Genomic DNA, 22,106 nt, shown 5'->3' with positions numbered 1-22,106 from the left:
TGTACTGAGTTTGTGGAGCACTTGGACTGTATTGATCTTGGACAGTAACAATATTAAGTTCTCCAAAAAGTGAAAGTGGGATATCTTTATATGTATTTAGGTCTTCTTTAATTTCTTTCAATGGTGCTTTGTAGTACTCTGTGTGAAAGACTTATACTTCCTTTGTTAAACTTATTCCTAAGTATTTTATTCTTTTTGATGCTACTGTAAATGAAATTGTTTTCTGAATTTCATTTTCAGATGGTTCATTGTTAATATATAGAAATACAATTGAAGTCAGAGGGAGAAAGTCAAATACCATATGATCTCACTCATAAGTAGAAGATAAAAACGACGACACACAAACACATAGAAAAAGAGACTGAATTGGTGGTTACCTAATGGGAAGCGGGGAGGAAGGAGGGTGAAAGGGGTGATTAGGCTCACATGTGTGTGGTGATGGATTGTAACTAGTCTTTGGGTGGTGGACATGATGTAATCTACACAGAAATCGAAATACATAACGAGGTACACCTGCAATTTATGTTATAAAAACCAGTTACTGCAATAAAAAAAAATTTTTTTAAAGAAATACAATTGACTTTCGAATATTGAACCCTGCTGACCTTGTTTATCAGCTCTAATAGTTAGTAAACTTGCGTTTTAAAAGCAATGCTCATACAGCAAAATGGCTGGCAGATTAACTAGTCAAGTCTCCTCTTATGCTAGGGTTAGAGTCTAAATTCAGCATAATAGCCAAGAATTGAAAGTCGATATTATCCTTGGAAACCACTTTAATGAGCCTCAAAGTGGAGCGTACAAAGCTCTGTCTATACAAGCCTTTTCAGTCATATATACATGAAGTATAAACGATAGAAGAACAGGCACGTCTTCTGCTCCACATTCGCTCCAGGTCCTGTACACCCACTCGTCCTGTATAAATTGTGAGTTCTCTTTTTTTAATTTGTTAATCAGGCCTGATAGACATTGATAAATATATTTGATACGATTCTACTATAGTCATTTAGGAGGATAATGACATCCTTTTCCAAATTATGCTATTAAATTCAGGACCTCTCTAATATCAACCCACTAATAACAATACTCTTTCTTTCATTTGGACTTTGAGATAAATGGCTGATGTCTCCATGGAAAGGGTCAAGGAAAAAAAACCTCAACTTTTAGATTTCACATCCACACCAGAGGGAATTAAAATCCTCATTAGAAAGACAACACTTACCAAACCTCTCCTGCACCATAAGGGCCACCTGTTTTCCCACCTGAGTGCTCCCAGTGAAGGACAGCAGGTTCACTCGCTCATCTTTGGCCATTGCTGTGCTGCAGGGGAACAGACACGGTCACCCAAGCAGAGAAACCCAGCAACGGTGGCACCTGACAGACTAGACAACTCTGACCTGGGGTCTCGTCATCGAAAGTCAGTCAAAGACACAAGGAAGCCTATCCCAGGCGAGCAAGGGAAGGTCTTCATGAAAATGAACTAGATTCTCACAAGGACAACCGTACAACAGAACAAGCTAACCGGCTCTGTGAGCTTTCTGTAAACAGAAATCACCTCGAGGACGTTGTTAAGGAATTAAGTCCCTCCTGTACTGAGTGGGTGACTAGACAACGCGACCTTAGCACTTCCTTGATGAGCATCCCAGTTATTCTGCAGACTCTTAAACTACTAATTCCCTTAAGAATTAAAAGTCTAAAGACTGTAAGGAAACATCCTAAGTATCCCTCACGGAAGCTGACTTATAAAGGCTGTGCTGGGATTTCCAGCTGCTTCTAAGGAATGTAGACGAGAAACTAAGGATTTGAACCCCTTTCCTCATAGTTTAGTGCTTCAAAGGCATTGGGCCAAGCAGGGCAGTTACAGCATCAGGGTAATGTAGGGCTGGAACAGCTTGACGAGATTAAACATGTAGGCTTCCCCAAGTTCAGCCCAGCAAACATGAGCACTGATACTCAGGGTGGCTGCTGCTTCATGCACTCCTGCATGCACTACTGTAATTATTTGAGCTATTCCAAGGTCAACACGAGGGACTGGCTGCCCAAAGTACAAGAACAGAGTGGGTCAAAGGATAGGCTAATCATGTTTTAAATGACATTTAGATAGTACTTGACTATGCATTCTATATATGGGAGTTGTATTTTCTAATATTTTCTCATTTATATGAAAAAAGGAGTAATTTATTACTTCTTTTTGAGATTACCTATTAAGTACAGTAGTACCGTCAAAGCAATGGAGGGAAACTAACATTTTAACCACACCAGTACGGGTTTATGAGACCTGACTCCTATAAAACCTCACCTAATCAAAGACTAAGCCAGTAATAAAACAACCTCAGCATGGTTCAGAGCAATTATCATCAGTTCCAGCTTAAAAAGAGGCTATGGCATTATGCTAAAAGAAGCCAGATACAAAAGGGCACATATTGTATGATTCTATTTACATGAAATGTCCAAAATAGGCAAAGCCAGAGACAGAAAGTAGATAAGTGGTTGCCAGAGGCTGGGGCAGGGGCGATGGGGAGTGACTGCCAATGGGTATGAGGCTCCTTTTGAGGGTAATACAAATGTTCTGGAATAAGATAATGGTGATGGTTGCACAACATGGTGAATCTTCTAAAAACCACTGAATTACACATTTCTAAACAGAGAATTTTATGGCATGTGAATGATATGGTGATTTCCAAAAAACGGTAAATTTTTTAAAAGAAGTTATACTCCCAGAGCTCCCTTTTTTGGTCAGCCGAAGAACCCAGCCAATTGGATAGGTTTCCAGCGGGGAGTGAAACCCTAGACTACAGTCTCACAGCTTTGCTCTGTAAGCAAGCACCTTTATGACCTTTATAAATCAAGCGTCAGGAAGCCCTGGACTGTCCACCGGGAGAGCAGTTTGTTATCTTAGGATTTAAACACCTTCTAGTAGTAGCTCTGGGCAATGAAAAAGCCAATTCTTACTCATCTTCCATCAGAGGCTATGCATTAATAAAGTAAGAGCCCAGTGAGGTCCATAATAATGATGATTCCAGAAAGTCATTCTCACCTCCTCTGGGGTACTGGATTCCACTACTCTAATAAAGATGGATCTAGTCAATCATCCAGCATCCTTCTACAGAAAGACACCCTCGGGCTGTTAACCTACCCAAGATCTGCTCCACCACAAGTCAAGGAACAAATCGCACCAGGCAGCTTGTTGTCCTCCAGAACCTTGGCTATTATCCTAGAAAGAAAAAGCAATTACTAAGTAAGGAAATAATTTAATTTCTTAGGATTTTTTGAAAAACCAGGAATAAATTCCAACCACCTGACTTTCCTTTTTCAACTCTCTCTCCCAGCCCTCAAACATCCAGGCCTCAAGTTCTCCTGACATATTAGAGATATGGTTTTCAAACACTTAAAAGAGAACTCTTTTTTTTCCTAAAAGAATCTTAAGAAGAAAAACACAAACAAAATGAATAAAAGACATAAAGCAATGGTTAGGCAGCTCAAATGATCATTGTTCTCAAGTATTTTCTGCCAAACTATGAAGATATATCCGGTTCAAGATGGTAGACTGACTGCAGGGCATTTTTTTTTTTTTGCAGACCACAAATCCATTAAAATGATGGCAAAGAAATAAAAAAAGAAATAATATGGAATAAAATCTAGAAAGATGAAGAAAAAGAAGGAAACGAGAGCCTTCAACACATCTCTGCAAAGCAGAGCCAGCCAGAAAAGTGATGAAGAATGAAAAGGAAAAGAGATTCCCCACAACCTAGAGTAGATGCTGAGGAGATACAGCAGAGGGAGCTGGACCTGCCCACAGAACCCTCAAGAAGTTCAGGACTCGCATCCACTGGCTCCACACCAAACCTCCTGGTCAGGAAACATGAGCACCCTCCAGACTAAAGTACTGTGGACAAACACAGTTTTTTGTTAATTAGTCTCCCACAACTTATGCTATTAGAGTTAAGATGATAAATACAGTTCAATGCTACTTAAATCTGATTTCAAGTTGTATAAAATGGCTCTAGTGGGTCTAGCCTGGTGGCATAGTGGTTAAATTTGTGCCCCCTGCTTCAGCAGCCCAGGGTTCACGGGTTCGGATCCTGAGGGTGGACCTACCTACCACTCGCCAAGCCACACTGTGGCAGCATCCCACATACGAAATAGGAGGATTGGTACAGATGTTAGTTCAGCAACAAGCAAAAAGAGGAGGAATGGCGACAGATGTTAGCTCAGGGCCAACCCTCCTCACCAAAAAAAAAAAAAAAAAAAGCCTCCAGTAAGTCTGGTTTCTCTGAAACAGAGTTCTTCCATTCATTTTGAACTTCTTGAGGAGTATGGACCTAAATAAGCACAGGTTCTTTTCATCAATCACCCCAACTTGCTGGAGACTTTCAAATTTGTTTAATTTTAAAAAGATCCAAACCCTACACTCACTTCCATAAAAAAGACACCATTGTCATATGTAAGTAAATTTTCCAATTGTTCACCAAAAATGTCCACTAAGGCAGTTTTCTTTTTTCCATCCGATCAAGGATCACACATGGCAGTTGCACATCTGAGACCTGGTGTCGGGTAGTACAATTCTTCTAGGGACTTAGGGTGCATCTACTGTCTGCACAAGTGGACTGACTGCTCTGGAAGGGGTGGGATTTTGCTTTGGACCTGTGAGTAAAGATTAACAAACACCCTTCCCCTAATGCATGAGAATCTGACCTTGGGTTAACTCTCTAGTTCTGTTCCCCAAGTTACCTGATAAACATCAGAATGTCAACAATGCTACACAGACAACATGGCTTATGGTAAAAATGACCCTCCTAGCCATCTGCATCTGGACTGCGATAACCACCTGAGAACTAGAAATGGGAACCTCATGCTTCTAGGCCTGGCCTGAGTGCAGTGACTCCTGTAACTGCATGTCCCTGTGGGCGCTGAAAGATACGCCTATAGATTTCTTACATGCCAGTTTGGCTCCTGTGGGGCATTAGGCTTTTAAGCCAGGGCCACCCCTCATCTGCCCAACGCAGATCTCATCTCCTTACCCCTGCATAAACTGCTACAAAGACGCTGACTAAAGAGGAATGTCTGATGCTATCCTCTCAGCAAACTTTGTTCCTGTCCCACATCCTTCCGAATAGACAGATGTGCCAGAAGTGGCCCATGCTTGTCTTCTGAGTCTGAATGTTTAGCTGAATTTAAGAACCCCTGGGAGACACTGTTGTACCCTTGATTAATTCCAGCAAAATTCAGCATCATTTTGCTTATTGTCTTCCATTACAAAATCAGATAATATTCTCAATTATCTAAAAGATCAGCCATGTTGCTATATGAACATTTCAAACCCTTCAAACTGCTTAAAGCAAATAAATATAAAAAAGCTCAAAGCCACAATAACTGAGAACATTTGAAACTAATATTAAAATTAATATTTTAACCAGCTGCTTAACAATAATTGGCAAGTTAGTTCACTATGTTTACATTAACTGTTTTAAGAGTTTTTTATTCTTGAAAACTTCCTGAAGAAACTCCTCAATTTTATGTGTTTTGTATAGCAAAGTTCTACTTAATATTTAATTTGAACACCCCTGCCTTGGAGAATATCGTTTCCTCAATATCACATATCCCTTTCAAGCAAACACTCACACACACTACTCTCTCTTTCTTAGCCCCCGTTTCAATTCCTAAGCCAGTGTTCCTAAATGATCTTCCAACACTAAGGACCCTCTTACATATGGTTTCCACCACAGCTTTCTACCGACAATCCTTAAATAAGAGAATGCAGACCAGGCAACAATGGAGCATCACGGGTGCACCCTCACCCTACGTGAGAAGGTGCCCTCTTCCATACATTCTCTAAATTCTGAATGAAAAATTAGTAACACTGAATTTATGACAATCAGAGTTTTCAAGTTCTCAAATGTGAATAAATAAAACATCAATAATGTCTTAATCAAAAGATGAAATATATTTTAGATAGAAGAATCAGTGGAATAGTATAACCATTTCTTTCTGTTTTGCTAACAGCCTATCAAACAAAAGCAATAAAAGTATTAGCTGGGTAGGAACAAAAACCATTAACGTGTTGAATAGTTATAAAATATAGCCCATAGTCTGGTGGCCTAGTGGTTAAGTTTGGCATGCTCCGCGTCAGCAGCCTGGGGTCAGTTCCCAGGCACAGACCTATGTGGCGGCAACCCACATACAAAATAGAGGAAGACTGGCACAGACGTTAGCTCAGGCTGAATCTTTCTCAAGCAAAAAGAGAAGAATTGGCAACACAGATTAGCTCAGGCCGAATCTTCCTCAGGGAAAAAAAAACATAAATTGCAAGGATATTTCCTTTCCACTGCATTTGTTTTTATTTTGCAAGTGACAAAAATGTTTATAATAGCTCAAGTTCAACATATATCAATATCTGACATGTTTCCAAAGAGTTAAATGATGTGGCTCTGAAAGAGCTCTATCAACTGCAAAATGATACAAAAATATTATTATAACCAAAGGAGAAAGAGGTTATCCAAATGCCATGCTTAAATAAATGACACTTTCACGTCAGATTAAATTCAGTGCCTATGAGTGCCTTTCACAATTATTTCATACCCAGGAAAAAGGAAGCCACACATACTTACTTTGTAACAGCCACACTAATGAGGGAAGTTGTTGGAGCTCCTTTCCTTGAGAGAGGGGAAAAAAGGCAACTTAATTTGCTGGAAATCATAAATACCTTTTATTATCAAGCAGAAGCAAAAGTTGTGATACAAAGTTCTGTCCAATTAGACAATTGAGTCTAATAACTAAAACAAGAAATCTGTCCTTGAGCTTGCTGTCTCTGGGGCCTAAGGGACGAAAAAACTCTCATGAATATAAAAATGACACCAAGCAGTTTTGAACCTGCTGCTGCACTGATCACATGAACTGTTACCTTACCGCTGCCAATTTTGAGAACTGAGTGAAACAGAGATCAATCAACATGAACTCTTGTTGGCAGGCTCAAGAGCTGAGAAAACCTACATGGTAGCCTTTGGCAACAAGGTGTCAAATCCTCATCCTCCCACGAAGCCTTGCTTTTGTACACAGTCTTTGAGCACATTCAATTGCATACACAACATCAAGATCCCTACAAAACTAGTGGGACAGGTGCAAAACAGGGAAGGACAGCTCCTGGTTTTCCTGGCCTAAGTTCTTTCACTGAACACGAAACCTAAAAACAGCAATATTCTGTCATCTATAAAAGAGCGACATTTTCACAGCTAACTTTTACTATCAAATATTTTAGAGAAATGTAAAACTTAATCCATCAATGGGAACATTGGCCCAGTGCCTCAGAATCACTTGGGAATTCACTACCAAATTTTTATTCAAGGAAAAAAAAAAGTCAAACTCTAAAAAGAAGGTTGTGACTTATCACAAGTTCTTTTTTTTTCTTTCAGTTGTTTATTTAGTTTGCTATTTGGGGAGTGTAGTATAACAAAGAATATATCTGGTCTTTGTCCCTAGTTTCTGGCACAAAGCTTCAAAATCCCTTGGAATTTCCTGAGTGATAGAAGTGTCTTTGTTATGCTAACGAGGTGACCTGTGGGGGTCCCTAGATAGCTTCAGGATGGGGGCTGGTCACTGGTCACCAGAAAGACCAACCAGGGAGAGGGGAAGAGGAATGGAGATTAAGTCAACCACAGGTCCAGTGATTTAATCAATCATGCCTATGTAACAAAACTCCATTAAAAACTCTGGACACCAAAGCTCAGTGGAGTCTCCTGGCTGGAAAGGTGTCACGTCCTCACTTAACAGGGAGAGGGCATGGCAGTTCTGCTTCTGGGACACTTCTGGACCTTGCCCTTCATGCATCCTTTATAATAAAACTGTGATCATTAAGTATTGTGCTTTCTTGAGTTCTGTGGGTCATTCTAATGAATTGTTGAAACCGAGTGATCATGGGAACCTCTGAAATTTGTAGATGGCTGGTGAGAGTGCAGATGTCCTGGGGACCTGGAGACACTTGTGGCTTGCATCTAAAGTGGAGGAAGTCCCACGGAGAACTGAGCCCTAAAATATGTGGAGTCAGACACTAAATCCAGGTAGTATCAGAATTCAATTACAGTACACACGCTTGGGGCGGAAACAGTTGGGAGGAATAGGGGGACAGGGGACAAGGCTATGTCAAAAAAAATTTTGCCAATGATAAAATTATGTAATAATTAAAAATCAGCATTTCACAACTAGCAGTGTGACTTAATATGTTAAATGAAAGAGTAGAGTAGTAGAAAACATTCAACACATTTAAAATAGTTTTTGCAGTTCCTGAAAATGGCTACTTTTATCATCTTACTAAGATGATAAGTGAGATAAGAAAGAGATAAGAGATAAGATAAGAGATAAGAAAGTGAGCAGGTCTTACCAAAGGCAGACATTCCCACAGATCATTGCAATGGCATTGTTCCAGCCATACACCGCCACAGGGAAGTTGAACGCAGTGATGATTCCAACCAGGCCTACAGGATTCCACTGTTCAATGAGTGCATGGCCAGGTCCTGAGGACAGGGAGAGGCATGGAACATGCTTAAGCATGCTAATTTAATGCATGTCAAATTAATAAGAACAAAGTCTGAAATCTTCCATTTCCAGAACAAAGGTGCACTGGACCAAGTGGGGATTTTAGATGCCTTGTAGCGGATCACTCTACACAGCTGTGGGATATCGGTACATTAATTAGCACACAGAGCTGTTATTACTACACTACCTTATAAACCATAATGATACCTATTTATGCCTCTGACCCTCAGAGGAACTGTGTGGATCAGGGCAGTATTCATCCCAGCTGGGAGACAAGGAAACTTCAGAGAGGGGATGAGAGGTGCCCCAGTGATGTGACTGCAAAGGGCCAAACATCCAGGACACAGCAGTTGTGACTCTCAGGCCCAGGTTATTGACATTGCCTGACAAGCCCTCAGCTAACTTCTCCAAATGCAAGACAAGGCGGCTCATTTATGGGGGGAAAATATGTTCTAATAATTACATGTATATTGAATGAATTGCACAAATCTTTACATTCACTATAGGAAAACTGAAAATAAAACTTTAAAGACACTCACAATCCCACAAGGGGTTTATTTTAATCATAGGCAGCTGGAGCAGTGAACAAATGCAGCAAGGACTGTGACGGTTCACAAACCCTGGTTAAAACCACAGACCAACCAAAAGGCAGCTCTCCCACCCCTCCATCTTTGTGGCCATGCTCACACCTCAAGCTAGAAACGGGGACCCCGCCCACTGCTGTGCCTCATTCCCAGGCCCTCCTTTAGCCTAGGTATCCTAATCTCTGTTGAGATGATGTGCCAACCTGGCAGCACCTGCCTCCTCTCCTGCCCTCCCCTCTCTCTCCTTCTCCCCAAGGAGCCCAGGGCAGATCTGATGACATCACTCCCTTGCTTACAACTCTTTGGTGTCTGCACCACTACTGCAGCTGCCCTCAGGATAAAGTGCACACTTCCTGACAGGAAAGACCCTCTGGAGGCTCCTGCTCCACCCATCCCTCACCTCATACTGTGCCCTCCCCCTGAAGGGATAGTTTCCCAAATAAGCCACATTCTCCCATTTTAAGCTTTCACATGGGCTTTTTCCCTGTTTCAAACCAGCCATGGCCCAGCACTCCACCGTATTCTTCCTTGAGGACTTCACTTAGATCACGTTCTCTGGGAGGCCTTTCCTGACTGCCACCACAAGGCTGGCTCACCATCCTATCCTCCACCCCATCACAGCGCTCACTACACCCTACTATAATTACCCCTTAACTTGTCCCCCACTCTAAAATGTAGGGAATCTATATGCTTATAAATTCCTTGAGGGGGCCGGCCCCGTGGCCAAGTGGTTAAGTTCGCACGCTCCGCTTCAGCGACCCAGGGTTTCGCCAGTTCAGAACCTGGGCACGGACATAGCACCGCTCATCGAGCCATGCTGAGGCAATGTCCCACATGCCACAACTTGAAGGACCCACAACTAGAAATGCACAATTATGTAACAAGGGGCTTTGGGGAAAAAAAGGAAAAATAAAATCTTTAAAAAAAAAATTCCTTGAGAACAAGGACTATGCCCTATTGATCATGTATCATTATTAGATCACCTGGTAGACACTTAACGACCATTTATTGCATTAATGTAGTCAAAGTGACACCCAAGCCTCTGCATTGATGAATAATCTACTCTTTTTCAAAAATGTATAAACAACTGAAAAACATTTTAATTGGTAAGGCAGACATTATATAGGTATAAATCAAAGAAATCACTTGCTTGCACAGGTATACTTCCTCAAATGGGCAGTTTACTAACTTTTTCAACTGAAAAAACCTACTACAAGTGTTCAGTGATACAAAATTAATTTTGAATAACAGGAATTGCTGTTACATATCTAAGTACATTAGATATTTAAAAAGGGCCCCTCAATTCTTCCTATGAGTAGGGAATTTGCCCAACATTCCAAGAAAAATAGAAAAACATGAACATCAAAAAAAAGTTCTTTCTTTTCCTAATTATAAATGTAACATAATTCCCCATCAAGGAAATCTTGCCAAGTATAGAAAAACAGAAGGACAGTAACAACAACCAATAATTCTGCCACACACACATACCCGCTGTTACCACTTTGGCACAGCTCCACCACTTGAATTTTCAGTGCAGATACACAAGGTCACCTGGTTTGCTCCATTAATACTGAGAACACTACAAATCACATAAGCCCTTAGCCTCATCAATGAAACCTCCTCAGAGTACCAGGTTGGTCCTCACAACATAGTCTAATAGTGAAAGACTAAAAACATCCTAAATATCCATCATTTGGGAACTGGCTAAATTAATTAATAATACCTTTACTGCAAAGAGACAGCCATAAAAAAAGATGAAGTCTCTTGCTGTAATAATATGAAACAATTTCTAGGACATATTAAGTACAGAAAAGTATAGAACAGAACGTATAGTTTGCTAATGTTTTTGTCCCAAAAAGACACATATTTGCCTGAAAGTGAGTAAAAACTCTAAAGAGATACACAAGAAACCAGACACATTCTCTGCTTCCATGAGGATACTATGGGTTACCCAGGGGCGTAATGAGGGAAGCTTCTCATCCTTGGCCCTTTCTAATTTTGTGATATGAATACACCACCTCCTAAAAAAAAAAACTAAAACAATTTAAGAATAAGTAAAAACAACTTTCCCATGAAAGTGCGGGGTTGGGAAGACAATCTTCATAAATATTCTTTTTAGTATCTGCTAAGAGACTACCAAAATTAGCTTAACCTTTGTCTTATAATTTGACTTCTAGGTCATTTCTAATGTTTCCTACTAATGCTGCAATGCGTATCTTTACACATAAACCTTTGTGACATTTCAGATTATTTACTTAAATTCTTGAAGCTGGTATTACATGTAAGGCTCTTCGGATTATTTCCAAAATGTTTTCCAGGTGGACTGGCAATTCACTTTGCCACAAGTCCCTATAAAAACTGTTTGTCTTATCCATGGATGTGCTAACACTGAGTCTCACCTTTAAAAATAAAAAAATTTAAAAAGTGTCTCGACCTGATGTTTTCACCTGTTTTAATCTGCATTTCTTAGTAGAGAAATCAAAGATATTCTCATGTATTTATAAGCCACTTAGAATTCCTTTTGCAAACCGTTCACAGCCGAAGCATTTTTTGGAGCTTTCTGTAATAGAGACAAAACCCTTAGCTTGACTGACTTCAGAAGGCTTATTGCTTACTTTCCGAAGGCAAGATGGGTCCCCCAATCATCCGTGATAAGCCAACAGCATAATCACAAATATCCACGTACTCCTGGACTTCTCCCACACCTTCCACTAAGATCTTCCCCATCTCCAAAGACACCTAAAAATACAAAAAGCCAAGTAGCATTTTTCCAACAGAATTCATGTTTTAAACATTAAATTGATGAGGGGGAAAAAAGCAAAATATTTTGTGTCTGTTTTGTGAAGGTAATAAACCTCAGAAAGTCTGTTCTTATTTTCCTAAAGAATTTTAAAACCCAAGAATAGCCTTCACTTTTTCCTGTCCATCTTGGTCATCTTTCCTCTAAAGAAAAGACTTTTGAAATGTATAAACTGCTTTTCTTAAAATCACAATCTTCGGGCAGGCCCAGTGGCGCAGCGATTAAGTTCGCAGGTTCCACTTTGGCGGCCCGGGGTTCGCCAGTTCGGATCCTGGGTGTGGACATGGCACTGCTTGGCAGAGCATGCTGTGGCAGGAGTCCCACATATAAAGTAAAGGAAGATGGGCACGGATGTTAGCTCAGGGCCAGTCTTCCTCAGCAAAAAGAGGACAGTTGGCAGCAGTTAGCTCAGGGCTAATCATCCTCAAAAAAAAAAAATCACAATCTTATATACAGAGATGCATGATGGCCTTTTTCTCCCAAGAATTGTATATTTACTACGGAAATACTTTACCAAGCTTCCTAGTACTTGGATCTTCTCCCGCAGGGCATCACCAATCTGTCTCACTACTTCTCCTCGCTTTGGAGCAGGAACCTAAGAAAAGAACAGAATTTTAGTGTCTAATTCAAAGTGTAAACACGTGTCTATGAGACAGTATTAAATAAATGTGCTGTAAGATACCAAAGCATAAGCCCATCAATGGCAACTTTTTTTTGAGGAAGACTGGCCCTGAGCTAACATCCATGCCCATTTTCCTCTACTTTTTATGTGGGACGCCTACCACAGCATAGTTTGATAAGTGGTGCATAAGTCCGCAGCCGGGATCCAGACTGTCGAACCCCAGGCCACCAAAGCAAAGCAGGCAAACTTAATCGCTACACCACCAGGTTAGCCTCAAAGACAGCTTTGTCCTTTAATCACCTCAAGACTGTGATATGGCAGGCCCCAAAAGCGATACCAGAGCACCAGAAAATATCCAGATGATAGATTCACGGTGAGCAAAGGACTGTGCCAAGTATTGAGAGAAATTCAGAGATTGAACAGAACCTTTTGGGATGACTCCAGAAAACTTAAAATACCTTAAATACCTACAGGCCTTTACAAGTCCCAGTGATGTTTTCTTATGGCTCAAACTGATTGCATGCCCAAACCCTTGATTCGGCTTATAAACTGGTATTCCATAACCCATTCAAATCACACCATTCACTCATCAAGTATTTTCTGAGCACCTACTATGTGACAAGAGTAATGCTAGGCACTGGGGCTAAAATAAGTGAGGCACGCAGGGAGCTAATTTGTATCTAGCAGCATTCATGGAGCCCATGTAATTGCAGTAATTACAAATTGCTGCAAGTTCTATAAAGACAAAGGAAATAAACAGCATGCTGAGACAGAAAATAGCAGGTTTGGAGCATAAATGGGTAAATTACTTTACCTAAGATGTTCTAAGGCAAAATCTCCAATGAAGTGAGATTTAAGTTGAAAGCTAAGGTTGGGAAAAGTCAACCACAGGAATATTCTTCCCAGGGAAAAGAAAAACATGTAAGATATCCATGGAAAATAAAAGCTTGTTGTATTCGACGGTCTGATTGGGAAAGGCCAGCACCCCTAGAGCTAGAAGATTCTAAGGAGTTGGAATCTTACTCCAGGTGCAGTGGGAGGTCCTTAATGGTTTTTAAGGAGCAGAATAAGATGCTGCTTTACCTTTTAAGATTGAAACCTAGAACTGAGTTAAAGGGTCGCTGGATTAGGATGAAATTGTGCTTGTACCCACAAGGTTAACGTGGGAGACAAAGTAACCAAAGTTTCTGAGTTTGCCTTGCAGAACAGCAGGAGGACCGACAAAGCAGCTGGCTGACAGCCCTCTGCCTGCCGAAGCATCTCGCAAAAGCACTGAGAAGCTAAAATGACCGACTGTAAGCTTCGCATGCCATAGACTAAAGATCCACCGCATACAACACATAGAACCCCCCGAATGTACACATGCAGCCCATGAAGAAAAATGAAAGACAGCGTCCCTATGCAGGGGACTCTTAGAACTTCAGCCCCCAGGCCACATGCTCCCCCTACCCATCTTATTCTCACAATATGCTTTGGAAAAATGCTTAGAACTGCACATAGGCAAGCTAGTCTGTGACCAGTAGAAAGAATAACACATTAGCAAAAAATTTATATCCTCTGCCAAACTGTTCCTTCTGTCTCAGATTAGGAAGTAACTGAGGTTTTCCTAGATTCCTCAGGAATGTTGCGTTCAGCAGATCTGCTACAGAGACGTGCCCAACGTCCTACGGTCACTCATCAAGTGATGTTTCTGAGCCCCCTCCCCAACCCCGTTTGCCTTATATAAGTCATTTCCAAATCAGTTCCATCTAAGATGGGTTTTTTTTAGGACAATAGTCCAGCATCTTCCAATTTGCCAGCTTATTGCTTATTAAAGTTCCTTCTCCACCACTGCCTGTTTGGCCTGTTATCTTGTGGGGAGCAGATCAAGCCCTTGCTCAGTATCAAGATCACTATCAGAGGGGTGGAGAAAAGAGAAGCAGGGAGACCAACGAAGAACATACCCTTGAAGCCAAGGCAAAAGATTATGGTGACTTAGTTTTAAGACTGACAGGAGACAAAAAGTGGACTCAGGATCTACTTTGGAAGTAGAGTGGGCAAGACACACTAACAGAATAGGTGCGTGAAACAAGGGAAATGGAAGAACTAAGGATGACTCCTACGTCTCTGGCTTGAATAGTTTGGTAGATGGAAGTACAATTACAGGGATGAAGATGACTCAGAAGAAGTCTCAGGGTTTTTTAGAGGTGAAGAGAAGGGGTTGTGCCATATTAAGCCTGAGATGTAATTCATGAATGGAGACATACTTTCACCAACTGTGATCAGCACCCTGCTCTCCCCTCCAGGTCTTCCAGATTAATGCTACCTCTAAATTAGTAAATTACAACTAAAAGGACCATTCCCCTCCATGGAACCTTCCCACCCCCTCCCCACAGAGAGGGCCATCACAGCACTGCTCATGTTCCACCTCCCAGTGCCTGACCATGAGTTTGGGGCTCTTCTTTGCTCTCTTCTTCTCAAATGTATCACCATGTCTTAGTACAGCTTTTCTGGAGGATAATTTGGCATTCTGTTAACATTTAAAACGTTCCTACCCTTTGACTAGGCAATGCCACCTCTGGAAATTGAGCGTATATATAAGCGTACGAATGTATAGGTACAACATTCATTGCAGTGCTGTTTCTAGTAGAGAAAAACAGAAACCATCTAAATGTCCACCAGCACATGACTGGTTAATTATGGGGCAGCCATAAAACGGAATACTTCACACTGTCTAAAAAGAATAAGGTACATTTATAACAAAAAACATTTGCTGAAACAGGATAATAGAAAACAGCAAAATAATGCATAAAGTTGCTTAAATTTTAAGGAATATACACGATGTCAACAGTGGTAATTTCTGGGGAATGGAATTATAATAGACTTTCATTCCCCACATTTTATGTCTACAACGTTTGCCATTCTTCGACACCTGTACTCTTTCAGAAACAGGGAACAAAATTGTCATGTTAAATGAATCAGCCCAGATCCTATACATTTCCTAGCCCATGGAATGGGTTTAATAATGTTTCAATTGAGCTTAACCCACACATAAGTTTAGCAAATTGGTTCATTTTAACTCAGAATGGCCAGTACACATGGCCTTTTACCTCCCATTCTGTGCATATTTAGTCAATCAGTCTTTCAACCAATTATTGCATACCTTCTGTGTGCCAGATACTGTGCTAATCCTTGGGGATACTAGGGAAACAAGGCAGCTACAAATCATGCCCACTAGAGCCAACAGTCCAGTGGAGGTGACAGAGACAAGAAACATGCGATTACAATCTCATGTGGTAGGCGCCATGATGGAGGAGCTACACTGTCCAACTGGAGCACGTAGGAGTGTTAATTTAGTGTCACTTGGGGTAAGGAAGTGGGGAGGAAAGAGGCTTTTTAAAGAAGTTGAGGATTAAGACCCAAGACCTAAAGCATGATTGGTGTTCTCCGAGTGAAGAGATACAAAAAGTAGAAAAAAATGATGGGAGACGCAGAACACAGCATATGTAAAGGTAAAGGCAAGAGAGAATAGAATAGGGTGGTTTTGGAAAATCATAAGTTCAAAGAGGCAGGGGAGGAAAGTAAGGGCCACACTGCTAAAGGCCATGTAAAGGATCCAAAAAACAGTGGGGAAATTACTGGAGGGTATTAAACAATGAGGGGGAAATCACAGTGCATTTTAAGATATCACTCTAGTTGTGACGTAGAAAATGGCTCAGAGGGAAAAAAGTCTCGGGTAGGAAGACCATTAGGCCAGATGAGAGATGGTGGATGTCTGGACAACAAAAGTGGCAGAAGAGACAAATGTAATTTAAAATGTTCAACACTTGGTAACTGATCGATTCTCAACCCCGGCTATACATCAGAACTGCCACCTATGAAATTTTTAGGCTCGATTCCATCCCAGACCACTCTAATCTGGCATCTTCAATTATTTTCCAGCTTCTCAGATGATTTTTAGGAGCAGCAAAAGCTGAGAAAGCTGGGATTAGGTTTGGGGAGAGGGAAATGAGGGAGGAGTAGGAAACAAGGAAGACAGCCTCATTTCCTGTGCTTGCTCACTGGTCCCAGCTTGCAGGGTGTCAACAACCTCAAACCCTCCTGAGATGGGCAACGAGAGTCCTCGTCCCCGCACACTTCACCCTTGAAGTCACATTTCAAAGGAGCATCAAAGACAGCCATGAGGAGGGAACTAGAGCATCGAGGGAACTATTAGATGAGCCTCTGGGGAAATAATACAAAGATCCTCATGTTAAAGTGCTACCCGGTATCACATATTCCTTTATTCAGTTAGAGACAGCCCATTAACGGTTCCCGTCCTGAAGAGAGGGAAGACACTCTGGGCCTTCCTCACTAGAGAGGGAGAGGAAAAATGAGGACACATAGGGGATGCAGGGGGGCTGAAACTAGTTCAAAGAAGAAAGCAGCAGAGCCAGTGTCCCCACCAGGTTCTCTGCAGTTCGTTTTTGGTTTGGTTTTTTTTTAAAGATTGGCACCTGAGCTAACAACTGTTGCCAATCTTTTTTTTCTTCTTCTCCCCAAAGTCCCCCAGTACATAGTTGTATATTCTAGTTGTGAGTGCCTCTGGCTCTGCTATGTGGAACGCCTCCTCAGCATGGCCTGATGAGTGGTGTCGTGACCGCGCCAGGGATCCCAACCAGCAAAACCCTGGGCGGCAGAAGCAGAGCGTGCAAACTTAACCACTCGGCCACCGGGCTGGCCCCCTCTGCAGTTAGTTTTAATGAGGAGGAGGAAATTAGTTTTTATAAACTACCTTTCCATATTTTTATACTGTTTCCTTTCCCGTAAAGAAAAAGGTTCCCTTTGAAAAATTCCAGAATTACCACAAATGAACTAAGTGAAACACTGGTTTGTCCTCACACAGGCCAAGCCAGTCAAAAGGATCAGGGCCGAGCAGTAGCAGCCCCCGACGAGTGAGGACTCAGGAGGGAGTGTGTAAACCAGGAGGGGATCAAGCTTTGGTCTGTTCTTGGTTGAGGCATTAGTTGCTCGTAAGTCATCGCCCCATTGGCAGGAACCCCAAAGGCACATTAAGAAAAGGCTCTGCCTCGTCTCTAAACTGGAATTCAATAGCTTAACTCAAATTCTAATAAGTGGGATCCCCAAGTGACTCTACCATCACCCAGGAAAGCAACCTGTTCCCATTTAGCACCCCTACTCTACTGAGAGGTCTAAAAGGCATGAGAAGTATGAGAAAGAATGTTAGGTGCAGAGGTCTTACAGCCAAAATTAATTAAAGTAGAGGAAAGATGTTCTTCATGCTTTGCACAGAGGTGGTCTCTTGGCTGACAAGAAAGCTGCATCCAACCCAGGGCTCTCCAGGAGTCTGCCCCTCCCCAAGTCCACTAGCCATCACTGATTCAGAGAAAAGGGCAGCTTGGCAGTCCCAGACCCAGCTGTCCTTGGTTCCAGAACTAGCAGGTGCTGAGGTTTGCCTCGTGGCCCATAGGCACTCGTTATGATTGACTCATTTAACCCTCAGGATAACTATGGGAGGTAGGCACACCCGGTCTCCCCTTTCTACAAGACAAAGTACAGCGAGGTGAAGTAATTTACCCAGGGATAGAGCTGAATTAACCATCCAGGATATTCCTACAGCCTCAGGCCTAGAATCTTTGCTGGGAGACTAAAAGGGATATTCAGGGACGGGGGACGGGGAAATTCAGGCTCCCCCTGTTCTGTACTCTCCCATCCCCCAGAGCCTGGCCCTCATCTAGTGGCAGCTCACTGTGGCCAGCCCAGCTCCAGGCACAGGTCCTACCCTTGCTCATATCACCCCTGGTGGAGAAGGACGGAGGAGGCTGCGTCTGCGGCCCAGCCTGCTCAGTCAGGTGAACTCAAGACCCTGCCCTTTGAAAGAGCTGCTGATCTTTGAACAAGGAATATTGACCTATTGTTGAGGTACTCCCCCACCATAAAGCCGGCAGGGGAGGGAGGAGAGGAGCAAACAGGTATTTTTAGCACAGATATTCCTTTCTCTTTGCTCAACTATAAATGCAGGTAACTTCAATTGGAGAACAAAGAGTGTTCACAGCTTGAATTTATGATCTATCAGTACAGAGTTTTAATCCATTTAAAATTACCCATTTACCGAAGGCCAAATATGGAGACAACACTATCCTTGGACTACAGCAGAGATTATCACAGCCCCCAAGGAGCTCCCCTCTCGGCAAGGCAGCACTGACCCGCTCATCAGCAGCTGTTTCATTATCTCATTGCAATTACAATAGGTAATCCTACCACGGCCTCCATACTTACATCCGCCCAGATTCTCCATGCTTCTTGTGCTTTCTTTACGGTCTCTTCATAGTCGGCCACACTGGCCTAAATTAAGGATTAGGGGGAGACAAAGGGAAAAGGAGAAGGAAGTGACAATCTCCTCCTAAGAACACACAGACCAGTTTTGGAAAAGAAATGGAAAATCTCTGGGTGATCCTAAGATTTTTGGTTTAGAATGATTTTCACAGCCTACACTTCCAAAACCTCTTAAGAACGCAGTAAGACGTTAGAATCTCACTGTGCTTTTATATTTTTTTTGGTGAGGAAGTTTGGCCCCGAGCTAACATCTGTTGCCAATCTTCCTCTTTTTGCTTGAGGAAGATTGACCCTGAGCTAACATCTGTGCCAAACTTCCTCTGTTTTGTACGTGGGACATTGCCACAGCATGGGTACTGTGTAGGTCCGTGCCTGGGATCCCAACCCATGAACCCCGGGCCACCGAAGCAGAGTGCAAACTTAACCACTATGCCACCTGGTCGGCCCCTCTAACCGTGCTTCTAAAACTTGGCTTCTCAAAGCACAATCCGTTAGCCTCCATGGGGAACAACACCTGAGATGTTGTTAGAAATTCTGTATTAGAAATTTAGAACCTTGGGCTCCAAACCAGATTTAAGAGGTCAGAACTTTCACTCTAATGAAGTTCTCAGGTGATTCAGAAGCATGGCCTTAAACAGACCCCCTCCCTAGTTCTCGCTATGGTTCACCATTTCTAGGGCACACACCCCCTCCCCCTCAAAGAGTGGACAGTCTATCCCAGACATTCTAAACATCAAGTGAAAAAGAAACACACTAGTCTTTGACTTTGTAATTCTGTATTGTTCTATCAGTCCCATAAACTCCCTGTGGGCAATTTGCATTAAAAAGCAAAGCACTTACCTGTCGGACTCTTGCTATTGGCTCATTGTTAGCTGGACAATAGGTCGTGATAACCTTAAAACAAAAACACAACCACCATATGTAGAAAATGTAACCCCTTCCAAATTGTGAGAACAGACCAAATGGGGGAAGAAAAACAGGAGGAAAAAAAGGACTAAGATACAATATCTAAACTCAGAACCTTTATTTTAACTTCTGTTACTAACAAGCCACTCTACAAAGCTAGTATTCAGAACCACATTTCTGCAAAACTCACTGGCGTCATCTAAATATTAAGTATATAAACAAAAGCCTAAATGTAACCTGTTGTTTCACCTCTATTTCCATTAACAGACCAAACTGAGTTTTACTTATTCCTTCTCTCCCTCACCCTGCCCACCCCGGGGTCAGAGGGTGAAATGGCCAAAGCTGGACAAGTGGGAAAGGCCTGTGTCCACACAACCTGGAGAGATCAATTAGAAAGAAAAAAATCAAGGACTAGCCAAAAAAAAAAAGGCCTTCAGGGGAGGGTGTTCTATCCACAACCTAATGATTAGACGCCGCAGGAAAAACAGAACGGGGAAAAGGGGGTGGGGGAGTGACTTGGCGGATGAGTAAAACCACCTCCCTCTCCTGCAGTCACAGGGAACCAAAAGGAAGATGTGTTTCCTCTAAAAAACCAGGTTCAATATATAACAATATATTGAACATTATTGAACAGTATATTGAACAATAACATTTTCTTATAAAAGCTTTCTTTTGCAGCTTTCAAAAACTCTGGGCGATAATAACCTTACCTTTCCATTGTATTTTGTAAAATATCTTATTGAGCATTAACCGGGTGCCAGGCATGGTGTTAGGCTCCGGGCAATAGAGAAATGCTGAAAACCCGGTCCTCAAGAACGGTCAGAGCCCAAGGAAAACATGACACGAGTGCAGCAAGTCCGAGGCTGCAAACTTCAAAGGATTTCAGGAAAGGCGACAACATAAAACTACACTTTAGAGCATGCCCTGTGGTGCATGACACATCTCAGGAGCCACCAGTCAAGCTCAAAAGTAATTTCCACTGCTAAGCCTGCAGCATTCCTCTCTCCAGATAGCAGGACTCTGCCATAATGTTTTACATACGCGTGGTTAGTTTAACCCCTACTAGCTCCAAAATGACCTCGGTTCTCCACAGCACACAAGGGCCTAAAATCTAAGAGGTTTTTTTTAAGGCACCCTCCAAGAGAAGTTTTATTGTAGAGTTTCAAAACTTCCCATCCAGGATAACCCCTAGAGCGCCAGCGGGGAGTGGGACCGGGCAGGGCCCGCCCGGGCTCCCGGGCGAACTGAGGCAGCTGAGATTTCCCGGGACGCCCGCATACCTCTCCCCGGCCGCCCCAGCTTCCATTATACACGCCCTCGTTCTCCTCGCGGAGCTCCAGCTCCTTGAGCCAGGCATACTGGGGCTGATTGATGAGCAGAGTGGACATGAAGGCGGCAGGCCTGTTCCAAAGTCCGGAGAGCCGGATGCCTCCCGCAGCTTGCACACACAGCTGGCGACCAACGCGCCACATACTGAGCCAAGGGCGCACAACGCGCCTGCGGCCCGAGGAGCCGCGGAAATAGAGCCCCGCCCACCGCCCGGGACAGCCCATTGGGCAGCCCCGGCCCCGCCCCGCCCCGCCCCTCCCTGCCCTCGGTGCACACCCCCTACCACTGCCCCGCCCGCCCGGGTCTTCCGGAGGAGCAAGGAGCTTAGTTAACCCTGGCCTGGACCAATGAGGAAGCGCAAGGGCTGCTGCCATCTGGTGAGAAACGCCGGGAACCGCGGCAGCAGCTAGAAATTCTTTTCAGCAAAATATTGTCTGTAAAGTACAGTAGGTTAGAGCAGGGGTTCTCAGACTATAATGTGCATGTAATCACCTGGCCATCATGTTAAATGCACTTTCTGATTCAGTGGGTCCGCGCTGGACTCTGAGAGTCGGCATTTCTAACCAACTCCCAAGTGATGGTCACGCTGCTGTTCCGTGCAGTAGCCATGGAGGGGTTTTTTGGTAGAGGGAGGGAGAGGGTATTTTGTTTTCATGGCTTTGTTAAATTACAAATCAGAGTTTTATAATTAATGAAAAACGTTAAATTATGGTACTTCCTTCTAAATATCCTGCCTGGGTATATTCTTGCTTTTGAAGAACAAAGATAGCTTTGATCAATTTCCTTCATTCTCCGTTTCTTCTATGTTCCTGCAATATCCTTTCCGCCCAACCTCCTTTTCCATCCCATCGCCCATGTAAGTCCACAACTAGGCCTACCCTATAGAAGAGAAATACTAACATCTCAATCAGCATGATTTGGACGTCAGTTAAAAATATACACGCACCCTCAAATCAATTGAATTAATAGATGTCTCAGTGATTCCCGACCTACTTTTCCAAAGTATTAGTTGTCTCACTACTTG

At 42.7% G+C, this 22,106-nt stretch overlaps 1 protein-coding gene across 1 annotated transcript in view; it reads right to left on the bottom strand.

Annotated features, from left to right (window-relative positions):
* Nucleotides 1-21,293, bottom strand: part of ALDH7A1 (aldehyde dehydrogenase 7 family member A1) — a 40,152-nt gene extending 18,859 nt beyond the window's left edge. The window contains exons 1-9 of the mRNA XM_014859537.3: nt 21,034-21,293; nt 19,688-19,741; nt 18,791-18,856; nt 12,425-12,505; nt 11,726-11,849; nt 8,372-8,504; nt 6,606-6,650; nt 3,134-3,211; nt 1,220-1,317 (exon numbers count right to left, since the gene is read on the bottom strand). Coding sequence (XP_014715023.2) covers nt 1,220-1,317; nt 3,134-3,211; nt 6,606-6,650; nt 8,372-8,504; nt 11,726-11,849; nt 12,425-12,505; nt 18,791-18,856; nt 19,688-19,741; nt 21,034-21,225 — 871 coding nt within the window. The 5' untranslated portion in view covers nt 21,226-21,293. The remainder of the gene's footprint in view (nt 1-1,219; nt 1,318-3,133; nt 3,212-6,605; nt 6,651-8,371; nt 8,505-11,725; nt 11,850-12,424; nt 12,506-18,790; nt 18,857-19,687; nt 19,742-21,033) is intronic.
* Between the last annotated feature and the right edge of the window lie 813 nt (nt 21,294-22,106).

Source organism: Equus asinus, chromosome 9, assembly GCF_041296235.1.
Source record: "Equus asinus isolate D_3611 breed Donkey chromosome 9, EquAss-T2T_v2, whole genome shotgun sequence".
Classification (NCBI taxonomy): domain Eukaryota; kingdom Metazoa; phylum Chordata; class Mammalia; order Perissodactyla; family Equidae; genus Equus; species Equus asinus.
This window is presented reverse-complemented; position numbering and strand designations above follow the sequence as displayed.